The sequence below is a fragment of the Ranitomeya variabilis genome, chromosome 7 (assembly GCF_051348905.1).
Source record: "Ranitomeya variabilis isolate aRanVar5 chromosome 7, aRanVar5.hap1, whole genome shotgun sequence".
NCBI lineage: Eukaryota > Metazoa > Chordata > Amphibia > Anura > Dendrobatidae > Ranitomeya > Ranitomeya variabilis.
In genome coordinates, this window is record NC_135238.1 from 154,691,837 (window position 1) to 154,712,595 (window position 20,759).

General features: G+C 45.2%; 1 protein-coding gene across 6 annotated transcripts in view; it reads left to right on the top strand.

Moving 5' to 3' along the window:
* Window positions 1-20,759, top strand: part of CARF (calcium responsive transcription factor) — a 51,119-nt gene that overhangs the window by 6,098 nt on the left and 24,262 nt on the right. For all 6 annotated transcript variants that reach the window (XM_077272109.1, XM_077272113.1, XM_077272108.1 and 3 more), the window contains exons 2-4: window positions 18,087-18,205; window positions 18,980-19,093; window positions 20,064-20,157. In XM_077272109.1, the coding sequence (XP_077128224.1) occupies window positions 18,098-18,205; window positions 18,980-19,093; window positions 20,064-20,157 (316 nt within the window). In that variant the 5' untranslated portion in view covers window positions 18,087-18,097. The remainder of the gene's footprint in view (window positions 1-18,086; window positions 18,206-18,979; window positions 19,094-20,063; window positions 20,158-20,759) is intronic.

The following is a 20,759-nucleotide window of genomic DNA, read 5'->3' on the forward strand; positions in this document are numbered from 1 at the left end:
GGCCTCTATGGGGCAGGCGCCGGCGGTACTTGCGGCAGAGTCCCTGGGGAGAGGCGCCGGCGGTCGGGGGACTGCGGCGGTTAGCCTCGCTCCGTTGCGGCCGCCGCGCATCACCGGCAGGCCGGAAATTTAGTCCCCGGCTTTTCAGCCGGAGTAGGCCGCAGTGGGCAGATCCCTCCCACGGCCGTAACCCCGCCCCCTATATCGGCGCTTCTCGTCTGGGACGAGAGGCGCCCTGCAGATCTCGGGGGCCATCCTTCCTCACGCTGCCTGCGTGGAAGGTGCGGTCCTGGAGGTGCCGCTAGCTGGTACGCCACCGGCAATCTTTCGGCGCTACGTCGCGGCCCGCCGACGCGCTCCTCCGGCAGGTTCCATACCCCGGCTTCTTCAGCCGGACTAGGCCGCAGTTCAAATCCCCACCAACCGCCGGAGCCCTGCCCAGCTCACTTCAGGGACGACGGTGCCTTCACGGTCCTGACCTCCCCACACCAGCAGCAGGCGACCACATGGAGTGTCTCCTCCATGTATCCTCTCCTGGAGCCTAGGCCTCATGCCGGACATCTGGCCCTGTCCACATGGGGGCTGAACTCCGTGCATGTACAGAGGCTGCTCTCTATGGCGTCTGGGCAGCTCCCACTGTCCCACCACTGTGAAAGCGGATGGCACAAGGAGTCGGACGGTTCCTCTCCACCTCCCTAACAAAAGGGATGATGGATTGAGGTTTATCCCTCTATCCCTGCACCGTCCACGCTGCAATACCCGACATCCGCGGCGGCTCTATGCCGGGACGCGCACCGATGGTGAGTGTATCCTACCAGCGATGGGCTTCTGCAGCGGGATATTCACAGGTAGTCTCAGGCTTCCCTGTGGCCCACCTCCCTGAGGTAACGCTCCAGCCGGCTTAAAAAAAAATAAAAAATTTAGCTCCTGGCTTTGGCCGATGTGTAGGCTGCACCCCGGAAGCGCACTGTGGCGCCCTACGGCGGCTCTGCCGTTTTTTCCTGGCGTTTTTCGCCTGCCACGGAAGCGCTCAATTTTCTTGAGCAACGCCCCTCACTTCTACGCTGGCGCCAGGTGCAGAAATTTGCCCCGGCTTGGGCCTATTCATGGAAGTCTCGAGGCTCTGCCCACATCGCGCCTGTGACTCCGCCCCCTGAATTGGCGCTTCTCGCTCGCTGCGAGATTTTACTAAACCCGCATGTCCAGTATTCCTGGTCTTAAAGGCACGAGGCACGTGACCAGCATTCCCTGGTCTTAAAGGCACGTGACCAGTATTCCCTGGTCTTAAAGGCACGTGACCAGTATTCCCTGGTCTTAAAGGCACGTGACCAGTATTCCCTGGTCTTAAAGGCACGTGACCAGTATTCCCTGGTCTTAAAGGCACGTGACCAGTATTCCCTGGTCTAAAAGGCACGTGACCAGTATTCCCTGGTCTAAAAGGCACGTGACCAGTATTCCCTGGTCTAAAAGGCACGTGACCAGTATTCCCTGGTCTAAAAGGCACGTGACCAGTACTCCCTGGTCTAAAAGGCACGTGACCAGTATTCCCTGGTCTAAAAGGCACGTGACCAGTATTCCCTGGTCTTAAAGGCACGTGACCAGTATTCCCTGGTCTTAAAGGCACGTGACCAGTATTCCCTGTTCTTAAGGGCACGTCACCAGTATCCCCTGGTCTTAAAGGCACACGACCAGTCTCCCTGGTCTTAAACGCACACGACCAGTATTCCTTGGTCTTAAAGGCACACGACCAGTATCCCTGGTCTTAAACGCACACGACCAGTATCCCTGGTCTTAAACGCACACGACCAGTATTCCTTGGTCTTAAAGGCACACGACCAGTATTCCCTGGTCTTAAAGGCACATGACCAATCCGACGCTGGTCATAAATGAGAAGCCCTCAGCCGCTGATCCCAGTTCATCCCAGTGTAACTAGTTCCCTCAGTCTACACTCCCTCGTAGAGCATTTGCCATCCAGTCTGGATATGCGATTCACTGGGCAGAACCCTCTACGTGGGACACCATGCCTGGTCTGATTTTTAAGGGCGACAGGCCCTTTAAAGGGCGCCGATCTCCCCACACCATCAACAGACGGACACATGGAGGTCTCCTCCAGGTATCCTTTTCTGCATCCAGGCCTAACGACAGACAACCTGTCCTGTCCACCTGAACTCTGTGGATGTACAGAGGCACCCTTTTCGGGCGTCTGAGCACCACCCCTCTGCATCACCACGATTTTACAGAAGAGGCAAGAAGGCGGTTGTTCCCTCTCCACTTTCCTATTAAGAGGATGGTGGATCGAGGGTTCCTAATTTTTAACTCTGCAATGACCTGCTGGAAGCAGCCGCGCATTCTGCCACTTGTCAGATTAACCGGGTACAATCTCCTGGGGTTTACCTACCAGTATCCCTGCCCAATATGTCATCAATTAAAAATGCCACGATTTGTCAAATAGCAAATCTGGTTTGTTCCCTTTTGCGGCTACGAGTCCAGCCCTCTACCCTTCCTAGCCGCCGCATGGATTGGTAGAGCAACGGTCTCCTGCCGGAAGACCTTAACTACTTTGATTCACACCAGTACCCCTTTCCTGAAGACAGTACAGCTGGTCAATCAAATTTTTGAGTGGGAGACTAACGAAGGATCGTACATTCCTACGGCCCCGACCAACAGTGTGAGGGTTGTCCAGGACAGTTTAGATCTAAGGGATCTCGGTTCCTAAAAGGGGAACGAAAAATAGGACCGATCCCGGACCTCATACTTCTAACAACCTTTCACAAGGTTCTTCCTCTTCGAATGGAGTTCCTTCGCTCAGCCATTACTTCAACAGAAAAAGGTGCAGTTTCTGGCATCCATCGACATTCGGGATGCTTACCTTCTTCAAAAATTCCTTTGCTTTTCTATTCGTGAACAGCATTTAAGTCACGACCTTGTCCATCGGCCTTGCTACCGCACCCAGAGTGTTCGCAAGGGTCATGGCGGCTGTCATGTTCCTCTTACACCTGGAGGCGTGGTCGTCCTGCCCTGTTTGGCCGACTGTTTACCCGCCCCTTTCAGGACTACGCTACGTCATCTATATCACTTGCGATACCCTCTCACCTGGGCTGGTGGCTAGACTTACACAACTTCTCATTTCCATCCCATCAGATATCCTTTTTAGGATGATCCGGTACTCTTCCAGAAGGATGGTAAATCTCCCTTCAGACAAGGTCATGGTCCTTCAACAGGGAGCTCGTGCACTTGCTCACTCATCCCCTCATTTCATTCGATTTGCTGGGAGGGTTCTGAGGAAAAATGGAGACGACAATGGAAGCAGTTTTCCTTCGCTCCATTAGTTTTCAGCAAGTCAAGCAGACTTTCAGACTATATAGTCTCTGAGCTCCTTCTTCATCCAGGGCCTTCCTCCCGGTTTCATGGTTACTAGTAACTTCCAATGCCAGTCCTCTTCTCCCGATCATTGCTCTGGAGATCCGAAAAGTAGTCCTACAGTAGGTCCACTACCTTATAGCAGGTCAACCCATCTGAATTCAATTGGACAACGCCACGGCTGTGCCATACGTCAATCATCTAGCGGGTACCCACGTCCAAGCACCATGGCCAAGGTACCTCACATTCTCACATGGGCTGAGATCTATCACTCGGTGATCTTGGCAGTACATATCCCAGGAGTAGAACTCTGGGCTGCGAACATATTCAACCGTCAGGGTTTCGCCTCAAGTGAGTGGGAACTTCATCCGGAAGTCTTCTTTCAGACCTGCCTTCACTGAAGCTCTCCAGTTGTAGTTCGGATGGCGTCCTGACTGATCGCCTGTGTACTCGAGTTGTCGTTCGGCCTCGAGATCCAAGAGCCATCGCACTGCATGCTCTGGTTATTCCGTGGTACCAGTTTCCACAACCCCCTGTTCACCACTTCCGAAAGCTTTTCAGAAGCTGAAGGGGCCCCAGTGATCCTCGGAAATCCGCACTGACTACGTCAGTTTGTTTGCTTTCGGAGCTGGTAGCTTTCTGCCTTTCTGCAACAAAACTGCAAGAAGGGACCACCTCACAGGAAGTTTTCTCATGTAGTTCTTCCCTGTCGCATACCGTTAGATCATTGGGATCTATTTTATTAGGGAAGGTCGCACTTTTTTCTCGGCGATATCCTCATCCTGACGAGTCTTCGGTACTAAAGGGTCTTTTCAGACTTTTTTCCCTCATTTCCTTTAAGGCAAGGTTGTCCTCAGGCCTTCCCCGTCCCTTGTTACCAAGGTGGTATTGTATTACCACTGTTATGAGGGCATAGTTCTTCCCTCATCTCTTTTGGCACCAGTCCACAAAATGGAATGAGTTCCCTATATTCCGAACAAAGCGAGTGTTCTGAGTAGGTGCGTCTCGAGGACGGCGTCCTTCCGAAGGTTGGACACTGTATCTTGGGCTTCCTGACGGTAAGAGGAAAGGCTTCCTGACGTTTACAGGAAGGGTTTAGCCGTCTTCATCGGCCATTTAGCCTGGTGTATTCCTTTCACCATCCAGGAGTCCTTCCGTGTTAGATGTCAGCCTTTCTCCCTCTCTATCGTGGTTTCTAGGCACCAGGCGTTGACAAGACACGCCTGCAAGCTTGCGGATTCGTCCAGTCCGCATGCATTCTTGAACCATTATAATTCCCAGACTTTCACAGATGGGAGTCTGGGCAGGCGGACTCTGCAGGCCGCGGTGGCGCACTTGTAAGTAGCAGTTACACAGGGCCTGATCTGACATTGTCCCCACCCAGGGACTGCTTTGGTACGTCCCACGGTCTGTGTCCCCCAATGATTGGCTCGGAGAAAAGGATTTTACGGTGAGTACACAAAAATCCCTCTTTCTCCGCTCATGGTTAGTGGTTGGGTGAAGCCATTTATTGTCAATGTGTTTTCTCTTTTTTAAATCATAATGACAACTCAAAACATCCAAATGACCCTGATCAAAAGTTCATATATCCCATTTCTTAACACCGTGTATTGCCCCCTCTAACATCAATGACAGCTTGAAGTCTTTTGTGGTAGTTGTGGATGAGGTTCTTTATTTTCTCAGATGGTAAAGCTGCCCACTCTTCTTGGCAAAAAGCCTCCAGTTCCTGTAAATTCCTGGGCTGTCTAACAAGAACTGCGTGCTTGAGATCCCCCCCCCCCCAGAGTGGCTCAATGATACTGAGGTCAGGAGACTGAGATGGCCACTCCAGAACCTTCACTTTGTTCTGCTGCAGCCAATGACAGGTCGACTTGGCCTTGTGTTTTGGATCATTGTCATTTTGGAACTTCCAAGTACGTCCCTTGAGTGCAAATTTTCCTCCAGTATTTGCTGATAACATGCTGCATTAATCTTTCCTTCGACTTTGACCAAGTTTCCTGTGCCTTTGTAGTGCACACATCCCCAAAACATCAGCGATCCACCTCCGCGCTTTACAGTAGGAATGGTGTTCCTTTCAACATAGGCCTTGTTGACCTCTCTCCAAATGTAACGTTTATGGTTGTGGCCAAAAAGGTCAATTTTGGTCTCATCACTCCAAATTACTTTGTTCCAGAAGTTTTGAGGCTTGTCTCTGTGCTGTTTTGCGTATTGTAGGCGAGATACTTTGTCGTATTTGCGCAGTAATGGCTTTCTTCTGGCGACTCGACCATGCAGCCCATTTTTCTTCAACTGCCTCCTTATTGTACATCTTGAAACAGCCACACCGCTAGTTTTTAGAGAGTCCAGTATTTCAACTGATGTTATTTGTGGGGTTTTTTTGCATTCCGTACAATTTTCTTGGGAGTTGTGGACAACATTTTTGTTGGTCTACGTGACCGTGGTTTTATTTTTACAGAGCCCCTGATTTTCCATTTGTTAATCACAGTTTGAACGCTGATGACTGGCATTATCATTTCCTTGGATATCTTTTTGTATCCCTTTCCTATTTTATACAGTTCAACTTCCTTTTCCCTTTGACAGTTCTTTTACTTTCCCCATGACTCACAATCCAGAAACATCAGTGGCTGGATGAAAGATGCAAGAGTCTGTCTGGATCCCAGAAACTCACTTGGCTTTTATGCACACACACTGATTACAAGCAAACAGGTCATAGGTGAGGATGTTACCTTTAGTAGCCATTCAAACCCATTTGTGTCAACTTCTGTGCATGTTATCAGGTCAAAATCACCAGGGTATGTGGACTTTTGATCAGATTAGGGATATTTGGATGTTTTGAGTTGTCATTATGATTTAAAAAGAGAAACAACAGTAGTTTGATAAGAAATGGCTTCACCCAACCACTAACTATGAGTGGATAAAAAGTTTTGGTGTTATCATTCATATTCTCTGAAAAAAGGCCAAGAAAGCAAAAATTCTGCCGGAGTATGTAAACTTTAGAGCACAACTGTACATCATATAGGGCCACCGGTACTGGTGTATATACATCTCATAGGCTACATCGAGACTGCCGTATATACATTGGGACTACTGTATATACATCACATAGAGACTCCAGGACTGCTGTATATACATCACACAGATACCGGGATTGCTGTATATCACATAGGGACACCGGCACTGGTGTATATACATCACATAGGATACAATGAGACTGCTGTATATACATCACATAGGGCCACCGGGACTGGTGTAAATACATCACATAGGATACAATGAGACTGCTGTGTATACATTACATAGGGACACTGGGACACCTGTGTGCGTATGTATGTGTGTGTGTATATATATACATGTATATATATATATAATTAGAATATCAGATTGGAGACACTGGGGCTGGAGCCTATACATCACCTAGGAGACACCGAGAATGCTGTATATACACTACTTAGGGACACACTGGGACTGCTGTATATACACCACATAGGGACACCTGGACTGGTGCATATACACATAGGACCTGGAGCCTATATAACACATAGGAGATATTGGGGCTGGCGCCTATACATCACATAGGAGACACCAGGACTGCAGTATATACAGTACAGACCAAAAGTTTGGACACACCTCATTTAAAGATTTTTCTGTATTTTCATGACTATGAAAATTGTAAATTCACACTGAAGGCATCAAAACTATGAATTAACACATGTGGAATTATATACTTAACAAAAGTTGTGAAACAACTGAAAATATGTCTTATATTATAGGTTCTTCAAAGTAGCCACCTTTTGTTTTGATGACTGCTTTGCACACTCTTGGCATTCTCTTGATGAGCTTCAAGAGGTAGTCACCAGGAATGGTCTTCCAACAATCTTGAAGGAGTTCCCAGAGATGCTTAGCACTTGTTGGCCCTTTTGCCTTCACTCTGCGGTCCAGCTCACCGCAAACCATCTCGATTGGGTTCAGGTCTGGTGAGTGTGGAGGCCAGGTCATCTGGTGTAGCACCCCATCATTCTCCTTGGTCAAATAGCCCTTACACAGCCTGGAGGTGTGTTTGGTGTCATTGTCCTGTTGAAAAATAAATGATGGTCCAACTAAACGCAAACCGGATGGAATAGCATGCCGCTGCAAGATGCGGTGGTAGCCATGCTGGCTCAGTATGCCTTCAATTTTGAATAAATCCCCAACAGTGTCACCAGCAAAGCACCCCCACACCATCACACCTCCTCCTCCATGCTTCACGGTGGGAACCAGGCATGTAGAGTCCATCCATTCACCTTTTCTGCGTCGCACAAAGACACGGTGGTTGGGACCAAAGATCTCAAATTTGGACTCATCAAACCAAAGCACAGATTTCCACTGGTCTAATGTCCATTCCTTGTGTTCTTTAGCCAAAACAAGTCTCTTCTGCTTGTTGCCTGTCCTTAGCAGTGGTTTCCTAGCAGCTATTTTACCATGAAGGCCTGCTGCACAATGTCTCCTCTTAACAGTTGTTGTAGAGATGTGTCTGCTGCTAGAACTCTGTGTGGCATTGACCTGGTCTCTAATCTGAGCTGCTGTTGACATGCGATTTCTGAGGCTGGTGACTCGGATAAAATTATCCTCAGAAGCAGAGGTCACTCTTGGTCTTCCTTTCCTGGGGCGGTCCTCATGTGAGCCAGTTTCTTTGTAGCGCTTGATGGTTTTTGCAACTGCACTTAGGCTACTTTCACACTAGCGTTGTGCGCTGCACGTCGCTATGCGACTTTGCGGCGCACCGACGCTAGCTGTGGAAGCGCCACACAACGGGGGCAGCGGATGCTGTTTTTCAACGCATCCGCTGCCCCATTGTGAGGTGCGGGGAGGCGGGGGCGGAGTTCCGGCCGCGCATGCGCGGTCGGAAATGCTGCAGACGACGCACCAAAAAACGTTACATGTAACGTTTTTTGGTGGCGATGGTCCGACGCAACCGTCGCACGACGGTTGCGACGTGTGGCAATGTGTCGCACTGCGTCATTAATAAAAGTCTATGGAGAAAAAACGCATCCTGCAAGCACTTTTGCAGGTTGCGGTTTTTCTCCAAAACGACGCATAGCGACGTGCAGTGCACGACGCTAGTGTGAAAGTAGCCTTAGGGACACTTTCAAAGTTTGCCCAATTTTTCGGACTGACTAACCTTAATTTCTTAAAGTAATGATGGCCACTCATTTCTTTACTTTGCTGTTTTTTTCTTGCCATAATACAAATTCTAACAGTCTATTCAGTAGGACTATCTGCTGTGTATCCACCAGACTTCTGCTCAACACAACTGATGGTCCCAACCCCATTTATAAGGCAAGAAATCCCACTTATTAAACCTGACAGGGCACACCTGTGAAGTGAAAACCATTCCCGGTGACTACCTCTTGAAGCTCATCAAGAGAATGCCAAGAGTGTGCAAAGCAGTCATCAAAGCAAAAGGTGGCTACTTTGAAGAACTTAGAATATAAGACATATTTTCAGTTGTTTCGCACTTTTTTGTTAAGTATATAATTCCACATGTGTTAATTCATAGTTTTGATGCCTTCAGTGTGAATTTACAATTTTCATAGTCATGAAAATAGCGAAAAATCTTAAATGAGAAGGTGTGTCCAAACTTTTGGTCTGTACTGTACATCACATATGGACACACTGTGACCCCTGCATATACATCACATAGGAGACACTGGGGCTGGAGCCTATACATCACATAGGATACTTTGTGACTGCTGTATTAACATTACATAAGGACACACTGGGACTGCTGTATATACATCACATAGGGACACACTGTGACTCCTGGATATACATCACATAGAAGGCACTGGGGCTGGAGCCTATACATCATATAGGGTACATTGTGACTGCTGTATATACATCACATAGGGACACCTGGACTGGTGCATATACACATAGGAGACACTGGGGCTGGAACCTATACAACACATAGGAGATACTGGTGCTGGAGCCTATACATCACATAGGAGACAACAGGACTGCAGTATATACATCACATAGGGACACACTGTGACTCCTGTATATACATCACATAGGATACATTGTGACTGCTGTCTTCATCAGAGGGACATGAGCACGCTAACTTCGCCCACAAAGAGTATCTTGACACACACACTGGCCAGTCAGGACTTAATCCTTCATTTCATGCATCAGTGTTCAGTCGTGAATGCTGCTTGCACATATTCTCAGTGGAAAGAGGAATTTAAGGACCAATGGCTGGGAAAACGTGGCCGCCGGCCCGAGCACTGCGGTCCTTGGGAATCTGCCCTAGAGCTAGTGGTTAACTACCCCAGAACAAGCCATCGGTATCTGATAGATTAGTGGAGAGCTGTCTCCTGGCACCTGAGCTGATTGAAGGTGCTACTGACGAAAGGCCCCATTTATTGCTTACCAAGTACAACGCCTTACATTTTGTAGTGCCTCTCGTATTCCAGCTCAGTCCTATTCACTTAAAGGGAATGTGTCATTAGAAAATGACTTAAAGGTTCTCCACCCATAATTTAATAAACACTCTTTTGCATAAATAAAATACATGATACCAAAATGTCAAACATGGTGGAAGTGTTCTGCATGCCGTAAATGTCTCATAAATTGTGAAGGGTACACCCTTGTATATGGTCATAGAAAAGCATGTATCTCTGCCTCCCTTTGTGTGCGGTGTACAGAAGCTGCAGCGCCCATTGTAAAATACTGCAGAGGAAATGTAAAGCGAAAAGATAAATGTACTGTAACTTAGACTGCTGTAAGGGAAGAAATAAAAATGGAAAGAATAGTGAAGGAGAATTCATGAAGCCCAGGATAGGGATAGCATGCATTCACAATGCTGGAAGCAGAACGTAACAGGAGTATAAAATCCCTCGTCCTGGCTAAGTGGGAAAGCTTTTTACTTAAACATGATACAAACAAAGAACTTTAGGGAACCGTGAAACCCTTTGAACAGACCAGCTGGTACATATTGGAGGACATGGGGGGAACATTGGGGACGGTGAAAATAGCTGATCTGAATGTTGATGGAATATAAATGAATAGTAATATAAATTATGGATGCAAACTAAATATTCAATAACGGTTTGGGATTAAGAAGGTGTACGTAAAGAAAGGAGAGGAGCACACCAGAAATATACAGCGATTTCCTGCCTGTCTGGGAAGAGGGAGGGTAGTCGGGAGTTTCTGTGATGTTTAGTCTGTATTTTGACCTTACAAATTGTAATGTGATAATCAAAATCTGAAATTAAGAATCGGTAAGCTAAGAAAATACTTTTGAATGAACATTTCCATACATATGTTAAAAATCAATAAAAATTATTGTTTAAAAAAAATAAAAATACATTCACAATAAAAAGGCTATAAGGGAACAAGGACTGACGACTATACAGGAGGCTGTAGCTGAAGCGTTACAAAGGGCCCATTCATATGAGTGGGGTTTCTATGTTTTTGATGTGATGTCCTTTCTGCTCCGGCTAAGGGAAAGTAATTTTTTTTTTTTTTTTTTTACAGAAGACCCCATAAGTTAAAGGGAACCTGTCACCATAACAATGCCATCCAGTCTGCATGCCCCATGTTATGGAGCAGGGGGAGCTGAGCAGATGGCTATATAGTTTTATGAGAAAAGATTCATTATAACTTCAGTGACTGACAGCTTCATTTCTATAAGTGCATGCAGAGATGGCTGTCAGTCACTGGTAGGTCCGCCCAGTGGACCACAAATCCCAGAAAGACCAGAGGATTAAAACATAAGTTATACTGAATCATTTCTCACAAAATTATATATCCATCTGCTCAGCTCCCCCCGCTCTATACATGGGGCCTGCAGACTGGATGGCATTTTCATGATGACCATTTCCCTTTAACTGTAAACCCCTTAAAGAGTACCGTATTTCATCTTTATTTGTTTTGCATTTCATTATTGGGTCCAGCATGTAAAGATAAAGGGAATCTGTCACCAGATTTTTGTCCCCTAATCTGAGAGCAGCATGATGCAGAGACAGAGACTCTGATTTCAGTGATATGTCATTTATTGGGCTGATTGCTATAGTTTTACTAAAATCACCATTTTGTCAGAATGAGATTATCACTAGAGGACTAGTAAACCTGCTCTGTATAATCCTGCACCAACCACTCATTGGCAGCTTTCTGCCTATGCACAGTGTACACAGAAAGTTGCCAATCAGTGGTGTGGGCGGGTTATTTAAGGCTCAGTATTCAAGGACCTGCTAGATCTGCAGCAGAGAAAACACTTTATTTCAGCAAAATGACAGCAAGGAGCCCAGTTATTGACACATTGCTGGAATCAGAGTCTCTATCCCTACATTATGCTGCTCTCAAATGTGTCAGCAAAAACCTGGTGACAGATTCCCTTTAGGATTTTGTAATTGACTTTATTATGCAATTTGGCTTCTTTCCTGTTCAAACATTTGATCAAAGTGGCGTCCAAACCCCTGCCTTCCTCCTGGCTTTTGTTATTGTTCTGCAGTACCTGTACTCCATGTCTGTGCAGTTGGGGTACAGATTCTGTCTGCAAGGGGGCTGCAGTGCAAGAGCGTGATAGTTCCCAAGGAGGCTCATTGTGTCCTGCATTCTGATAGCACACAATGCAGGGCAGCACGGTGGCTCAGTGGTTAGCAGCCCTGGAGTCTTGGGTTAAAACCCCAGCAAGGACAACATCTGCAAGGAGTTTGTATGTTCTCCCCGTGTTTGTGAGGCTTCCCCCGGGTTGCACCGCTCCCTTGCTCTCCGTCCTCTTGCTGAGGAGCGCGAGCTGTTGATTGATAGTTTGGACCAGTGGCAGCGCTGACCGCTGGCCTGAGCTGTGTTCTCTCTGATGCTGCTTTATGGAGTAGCTTTGCCTCTGCAGCATTGGACACTAGCCATGTGCTCCAGCGATCCTGGCTGGCTTCAGTGCAGTGCTTATAGCTTAAAGGGGCTGTCCACTGCTTGGACGATCCGTGACACAATTACTATATTTCAACCTGTAAATAAAAGCAGCCTGTGCTCCCCTCCGCCGCCCTTCTAGGGGTGCTGGGTCTCACATGCCATAACAGCATCACTCAGGCGGCACCAGAGGAGGGTACAGGCTGTTATATGACATGGCGAGGTTGTGTCAGCAGTGGACACCCCCTTTTAAAGGGAGTCTGTCACCCCAAATTCACACCTCATACTAATCACATAGCCTTGTAGGAGATGGCGTGACAATAAAATCAATATTTTCATTTTTAAATCTGTTCCTCCATTGCCCCCAAAAAGAACTTTACTGCGGAATGCGGATGTGGGGGCTCGGTGCCCCCTTGGAGTGGCTGAATGTCTAGCTGCACCTTTCCACCCACTTACTGTATTTGGATTACGGCTTCTGTGTTAAAGCTAGAGCTGTCTGAAGATAAACCTCCATTACTGTGGAAATAAAGTCTACACACCTCTGTGATAATGCCAGGTTTTTGGCATTTAAAAAAATCTTACCAAGAAGAATCAGTTCAGAACTTTTTCTACCATTAATGTCACCCATAATCTGTACAAATCCATTGAATACAAAAAGAAAAATAACTAAAATAATGTGGTTGCAAAAATATACACACCCATAAATAATACATTGTTGAAGTACCTTGAATTTCTGACAGCACTCTGTATTTTTGGGTAGGAGTCTATTAGCAGGGCTCATCTAGAGTTGGCAATGTTTCCACACTCTCCCTTGCAATAGCCCTCCAAATCTGTCAGATTGCGAGGGTATCTCCGGTGTACAGTGCCCTCTTCTGGTCAACTCACAGGTTTTTCATTAGAATCGGGTCTGGTCAGGCCATTCCAAAACTTTGATCTTCTTCTTCATTATTTTGCTGATTTTAAGGTATTCTTAGTATCGTCATGCTGAAAGGTGAATTTCATTTTTAGCGAGGGACTGAAGGTTTTGTTGCAAAATAGGCTGGCTGATATTTGGCGCTGTTCATAATTCCCTCCTCCTTAACTAAAGCACAAGATCCAGCTGCCAAATAATCAACTTTAAACCATAATGCTGCCTCCATCATGCTTCACTTTGGGTATGATGTTCTTTGGGTGATACTGATTGTTGGCTTTGTGCAAACATACCCTTTGGCATTATGGTAAAATAGTTCATCCTTAGTCTCATCAGACAATAACATGTTTTCACACATGCTTTTGATATAGGTTTTGGCAAAACATAGCTGATCTTGGATGTTTTTCTTTATAAAAATATGGGTAGACAAGTGAAGAATACAGGAGATTGTTGTCACATGTCCTTTGGATGAAATGCAATCCTACACAGACTGTTTATGAAATATGGAAGAATGATTGTTTTTGAGTCCTGTGTCATCATGCGAGCAGTAGAGGATCCTGAGACCATTCATGTGTGGGAGGCTTCTCATCCATACAGTGGGCTCGATCACAATTTTGCCATGAATAAAGAATGGGATCTAAAATTCCTCCAAGAGCAACGTCTCCCCGTGATCCAGGAGCAATTAGGTGGCAAATGCTGCTTTTTCCACCATAAGGGAGACCATGTCACAAGGCAAAAGTCATGTCAAATTGGCAAAGTGAACAGAACATTGAAAGTTTAGGTCCATGGCCAAGAAACTCCTCCGATCTCAGTCTGACTGAGAACCTGTGGTCAATCCTCAAAAAGCAGGTGGAGAAACAATGACACAGAAACTGTGATAAACGCCAAGTATTGCTTAGGTAATAATGGGCTGTCATCAGTCAGGGTTTGGCCCAAAAGCTGATATCCAGCTGCCAAAGCACAGTGCAGAAGCCTTGAATAATAAGGGTCAACGCTGTAAATCTTGAAACTGTATTAACTTGTATTTATATGTTTTTGTATGATGTATTTATCAATAAAAATTTTGAAACTTATGAAATACTTATAATTGTATTTCAGTAACCATAGAAAAAGCCAACAGATCTAATAACACCGAAGCAGCAAACTTTGTGAAAACCAGAATTTGTGTTGGTCTCAAAACTTTTCCCCATTACCGTGCAAGGCAGACGCTTATAGACTGAAAGGACCGAGCACTAAACTAACTCTGGGACATTTGCATTAGCCGCATCTGTATAATAATATACGGTATATATATATATATATATATATATATATATATATATATATCTCATAAACCAAACTACTAAAAAATGGATTCCCAGACCGACCAATGAGAATGTTGAACAGCTTACCCTGAACTGATCTCTCCATTTAAATTGAATCCTTGTGTCCATCTGAGGGCATAGGACACCTATACAGAGCTTATATAAGGGGCCATGCACATTTTCTAAAGGGGTTTTGTAGCCTCATAGTGGCTGCAGACATTTCTTTTTTTCTGATTGCAGTCTGCTGAATTGTAATGGTGTGCAGTGTGATACTGTCACAATTTCCCATTCGGGCGGGTGGTCCCAGACCGCATGTTTATGATTTGATTCACTTCTCGTAATCTAATATATAAAGCTGAATGTGTGTGTGTATGTATGTATGTATGTATGTATGTATGTATGTCCGGGATTGGCATCTGAACCGTCGCAGCTACAGCCACAAAATTTTGCACAGTCACACGTCTGGACCCCGAGAGCGTCATAGGCTATGTTGTGAGGTGAAATTTTAACCCCGCGCTTTCCAATTCACCAAACAATTTTGCCCCTATCTACATAATGGGGAAAAAGTGAAAGGAAAAGTGTTGGAGGCGTCGCAGCTACAGGCACAAAAATTTGCACAGTCACACGTCTGGACCCCGAGAGCGTCATAGGCTATGTTGTGAGGTGAAATTTTAACCCCGCGCTTTCCAATTCACCAAACATTTTTGCCCCTATCTACATAATGGGGAAAATATGAAAGGAAAAGTGTTGGAGGCAAATTAACAGCTGCCAGATGTGAACAAGGGGGACTTAAAGAATGAGAGTGATGGCGCCAAAGAGTATATACTGTACAGTTGCTAAGGTGGGGCCCCGACATGGGATAATCACCACACCACCACGGGGATATGAACACACACACAAAATGCGCCACACACTACCACGTGCTCGAACACATATACCACCCTCAGCGCACATTTCACCACACATACACCAACCTCACCACATAAAAGTAGAAACACAAAAGTCGCCGCTCAAAACTCGCCACGCGCAAAAATCTCCACATGCAAAATTCGCCACACGTGCAAAACTCACCTCATGGAAAACTCGCCACACGCAAAACTTGCACACGCAGAAAAATTGCCACACGCAGAAAAATTGCCACATACACAAAAGTTGCAACACATGCAAAAGTTGCCTCACACAAAACTTGCACATACTCAAAAGGCACCACACATAAAACTCGCCACGCGCAAAACTCGCCATGCGCAAAACTTGCTGCACACAACTTGCTACACTAACCTGTCACATGCAACTCGACACACAAAAAGTTGCTACACACATGTCGCCACACAAAACTCATCTCACAAAAGTCCCTACATGCATGTCGCCACACGCAACTCAACACACACAACTTGACACACGAAACTCGCCCTAAAACACACACAAGTCTGGTATTATCCTTCAAAAATAAAAATCTGATTAATAAGCAGACAAACTACAAGAGCAACAAATGTACCATATAGGAATCCGGCAGCTGTCAGTCACATGACCAGTCTATTATGTGTATGTGTGAGCTAATATATACTGCCAGGGGGAGGGCTTACTGTTGGCTGGGGATTTATCAGGCTGCCATTTTAGCTTACAAATACTGAGGTAAAAATACTGACCAAATAACGTGTGAACGAGGGCTAATACAGGAGGAGATGACATACAGTTATATACTATATACAGGAGGAGATGACACACAGGTATATACTATTTACAGGGGAGATGACACACAGGTATATGCTATATACAGGAGGAGATGACACACAGATATATACTATATACAGGAGAGATGACACACAGGTATATACTATATAGAGGAGGAGATGACATACAGGTACATACTACATACAGGAGGAGATGACATACAGGTATATACTATATACAGGAGGAGATGACACACAGGTATATACTATATACAGGAGCAGATTACCTACAGGTATATAGTATATACAGGAGGAGATGACATACAGGTATATGCTATGTATAGGAGGAGATGACATACAGGTATATACTATATACAGAAGGAGATGACACACAGATATATACTATATATAGGTGAGATGACACACAGGTATATACTATATACAGGAGATTACATACAGGTATATCTAATATATAAAGCTGAATGTGTGTATGTATGTATGTGTGTATGTCCGGGATTGGCATCTGCACCGTCGCAGCTACAGCCACAAAATTTTGCACAGTCACACGTCTGGACCCCGAGAGCGTCATAGGCTATGTTGTGAGGTGAAATTTTAACCCCGCGCATTCCAATTCACCAAACAATTTTGCCCCTATCTACATAATGGGGAAAAAGTGAAGGGAAAAGTGTTGGAGGAAAATTGACAGCTGCCAGATGTGAACAATGAGGACTTAAAGAATGAGAGCGATGGTGCCAAAGAGTATATACCGTACAGTTGCTAAGGTGGGGCCCCGACATGGGATACTCACCACACACTGGGATGTGAACACAAACACAAAATGCGCCACACACTACCACGTGCTTGAACACATATACCACCCTCAGCACACATTTCACCACACACACACCAACCTCGCCACATAAAAGTCGAAACACAAAAGTCACCACTCAAAACTCGCAACGCGCAAAACTCGCTACATGCAAAACTCGCCATATGCAAAACTAGGCTCACGCAAAACTCGCCACACGTGCAAAACTCACCTCATGGAAAACTCACCTCATGCAAAACTTGCACACACAGAAAAATTGCCACATGTACAAAAGTTGCACCACATGCAAAAGTTGCCTCACATAAAACTTGCACATACTCAAAACGCACCACACATAAAACTCGCCACGCGCAAAACTCGCCATGCACAAATCTTGCTGCACACAACTTGCTACACTAACCTGTCACATGCAACTCGACACACAAAATGTTGCTACACGCATGTCACCACACAAAACTCATCTCACAAAAGTCGCTACATGCATGTCGCCACACGCAACTCAACACACACAACTTGACACATGAAACTCACCCTAAAACACACACAAGTCTGGTATTGTCCTTCAAAAATAAAAATCTGATTAATAAGCAGACAAACTACAAGAGCAACAAATGTACCATATAGGAAATACGGCAGCTGTCAGTCACATGGCCTGTCTATTATGTGTATGTGTGAGCTAATATATACTGCCAGGGGGGAGGGCTTCCTGTTGGCTGGGGATTTATCAGGCTGCCAATAGCAACCAATCACAGCTCAGCTTCTATTTTGCTACAGTTAATTAACCTGAGCTCTGATTGGTTAATATAGGCAACAAAGACATTCTCAGTATAACAAAGCTAATATATGTTGTGAAATTCTTCTATTAGCTTAGTTTTTGCCTTTTAATAATTACATTTCTATCTATTTGTTTTGTGGTTTTTGTGTGCAGAATAAATTTTTGTTAACACATTCTATTTTGCTAACAGCAGTCATTAACCCGGGCGAAGCCGGGTAGTACAGCTAGTTATATATATTTTTTGTTGTGAGTACCCGGGTGAGACTAGTCGGCTTGTGACCGCTGGACAGCCCCTTTGAGATCATAATATGGCAGAATATAGTGATAATGTCCTTTTCTATGTCTACAGGACACACAGAAATGGAGAGCAATGGGCTACAATGTGACACCATGACACATCCCACAGAGCTGCTAATCGCTTGTACAGATGCAGACAGCCAACTGGGAGAGTCGGAACTGGCCTTAGAGGTGAGTAAGTCTCAGTAATGGTGCGGAACACCAGACCATCCCTGTGTCGCCTGGATAGCCTGGGCTGGATGGCGACGTCCGCCTCTCGGGATGGGGAGAGCTGCGCTAATAGATTGTGCTTTGTGTCATGGAGGATGTGGCTCTGTGAGTCCAGGCGGGTCAGTAACTGTGAGCTTGAATGTTATAATACTTAAAGGGGTATTCCCATTTCCAAGATCCTATCCCAATATGTAGTAGGTGGAGTAGCAATAATAGTATTAGCAAATACCTCCAATTAGAAATGTAGTATAGTTTTTCTGATTCGCTATGTCTTTTTCCTCATCTGCAGGCATTGCAGGAACTTAAATATCACTGATATTGTGACAGTTAGCCTACTTTCACACATCAGGTTTTTTTTGTTTCAGGCACAATCTGGCTAATTTTATAAATACAGATCAGTCGCAAATAGTGAAAAACTGATGCGATGGATCCGTTTTTCTGCTGGATCCGTTTTTTTGCTTTTCACTGAATACAGTGACTTCCTGCTCCAGAGAGAGAGAGACTAGTCTCTTATATCGCAGGTCAGTCCTAAGGTAAGGTGTATCCCACAGGAGCATTTCTGAACATTCGGAAGCCCTCCCTCCAATGTTATGGTGGAGCGACAGTGTGAGATCACGCTTGTCATCCACTACCATAGTGAGAGATGACATGATGGCAGCACACACACAAAGTGCTCACTACCGCTCACAAGTTACCTGTCATTCATTCCATATACTGTATATGTGTTCCCCTCAGGAGGACTCTCAGCAGCAGATCTCAGCGCTTACTGAACAGTACCACTTCATAGATCAGGATGGGAACTCCATCCGGTATGAGATTCAGGCTCTGTCTGGTACTAGTCCGCAGATGGTAAGTGATCCATATGTCATTAAATACCATATAGCCATGGAGGGGAGACATAGGTTAAAAAAAGTCGTGGGTCCATCAAGTACAACCTTTTCCCACCATTTGTACATTTTGTCTCTAAATTAACTATAACCCGCAATGTTAGTGTCTGCCAGGACCTTCTCTATGGTCGGCATTCCACATTCTGACTGCTCTAACTGTAAAGAACCCTTTCCTATTTATCTGTTGGAATCTCCTTTCTTCCACACTTAATGAATGCCCTCTAGTAAGGTTTTTGGAAGGAATAAGTCACGTGCCAGTCCTTTGCATTGGCCACACATGTATAAATATACATATAAATGAGAGCTCGGAGTCCTCTTTTTCCAACCTCTCACCATATGGGAGTCCTTCCATCCCTTGTAATAATCTAGTTGCTGCCTTCAAACTGACTCTAACTTCTGAATATCCTTTTTAAAATGTGGAGCCCAAAACTGGATCCCATATTCTAGATGTGGCTTCCCCAGTGATTTATAAAGGGGTAACAATACATTTGGATCGTGGGATTTTCTCTCTTTTTATACACCCTAAAATCTTATTTGCTGCTGCTGCTTGACATTGAGTGCTGCTGCTCAGCTTACTTGTAACCAGAATCCCCAAGTCCTTCTCCTGTTCTGTAGTCCTGAGTATGGTCCCATTTAATGTATATGCAGTTAAAGGATAATTCCATCCCATGTGCATTACTCTGCATTTATCTACATTAAACCTCATTTGCCAAGTGTTTGCCCATGCAGACATCTTATCCAGATTGTTTTACTAACATTAAAAATAACATGTTAGTAAGGGCATAATAATCCATATAAGTGGATAATGTTCTTATTCAGAAATATCGGTGAAATCTCTTCTCTGCTGTGTGATTAGGTGTGAGGTATACATGTACACATTGCTGTATAATATTGATCAGTCATCAGATATTCTGTTTCCCTCACTGCTGCAGATGATATTGGCCAGTGAATCAGAGGATGGACAAGTGTACCATGTCAACGTCATTCCCTCCAACCAGACCACAGCCCAGCTTCTAATTCCTCAAGGTAACGGCCAGCGAGCTGTCAGAATGGGGTCCTGAGATGGCATCTCGTACTCAGGACACAGATCTATTAAATCTATTAAATGTCTTTAAAATGGTCAGTCCTAAATTGAATCTGTCAGCAGGTTTTTGCTATGTAATCTGAGAGCACCATAATGTAGATGCAGAGACCCTGATTCCAGCAATGTGTCACTTACCAGGCTGTGCATTGCTGTTTCAATACATTCAAGTGATTATTATTACAGGACAACTATGCTAGTGCCTCCTGGTCCAACCACATCCCCGCCGCTGATTAGCAGCTCCAGTCACTTTAAATTGTACACAAACAGCTGCGGTGTGTGAGGGGTTATACACCGATCAATAACTGAGCTCTGCTAGATCTGCAGCAGAGACAACTGTGTCTCTATCACAACTGGTGCATCCAGAAAGCTAAGTGACACATCACTGGAATCAGGGTCTCTGCCCCTACATCATCCTGCTGTCAGATTACCTAGCAAACCCTGCTGAGTGATTACCTTTAACGGGTGACTGGTACCCTGCTCACAGTTCGTCAGGGAAGCTACTGAGATTTTTAAATAATTTTTAATTCTGCTGCTGATATAGAAA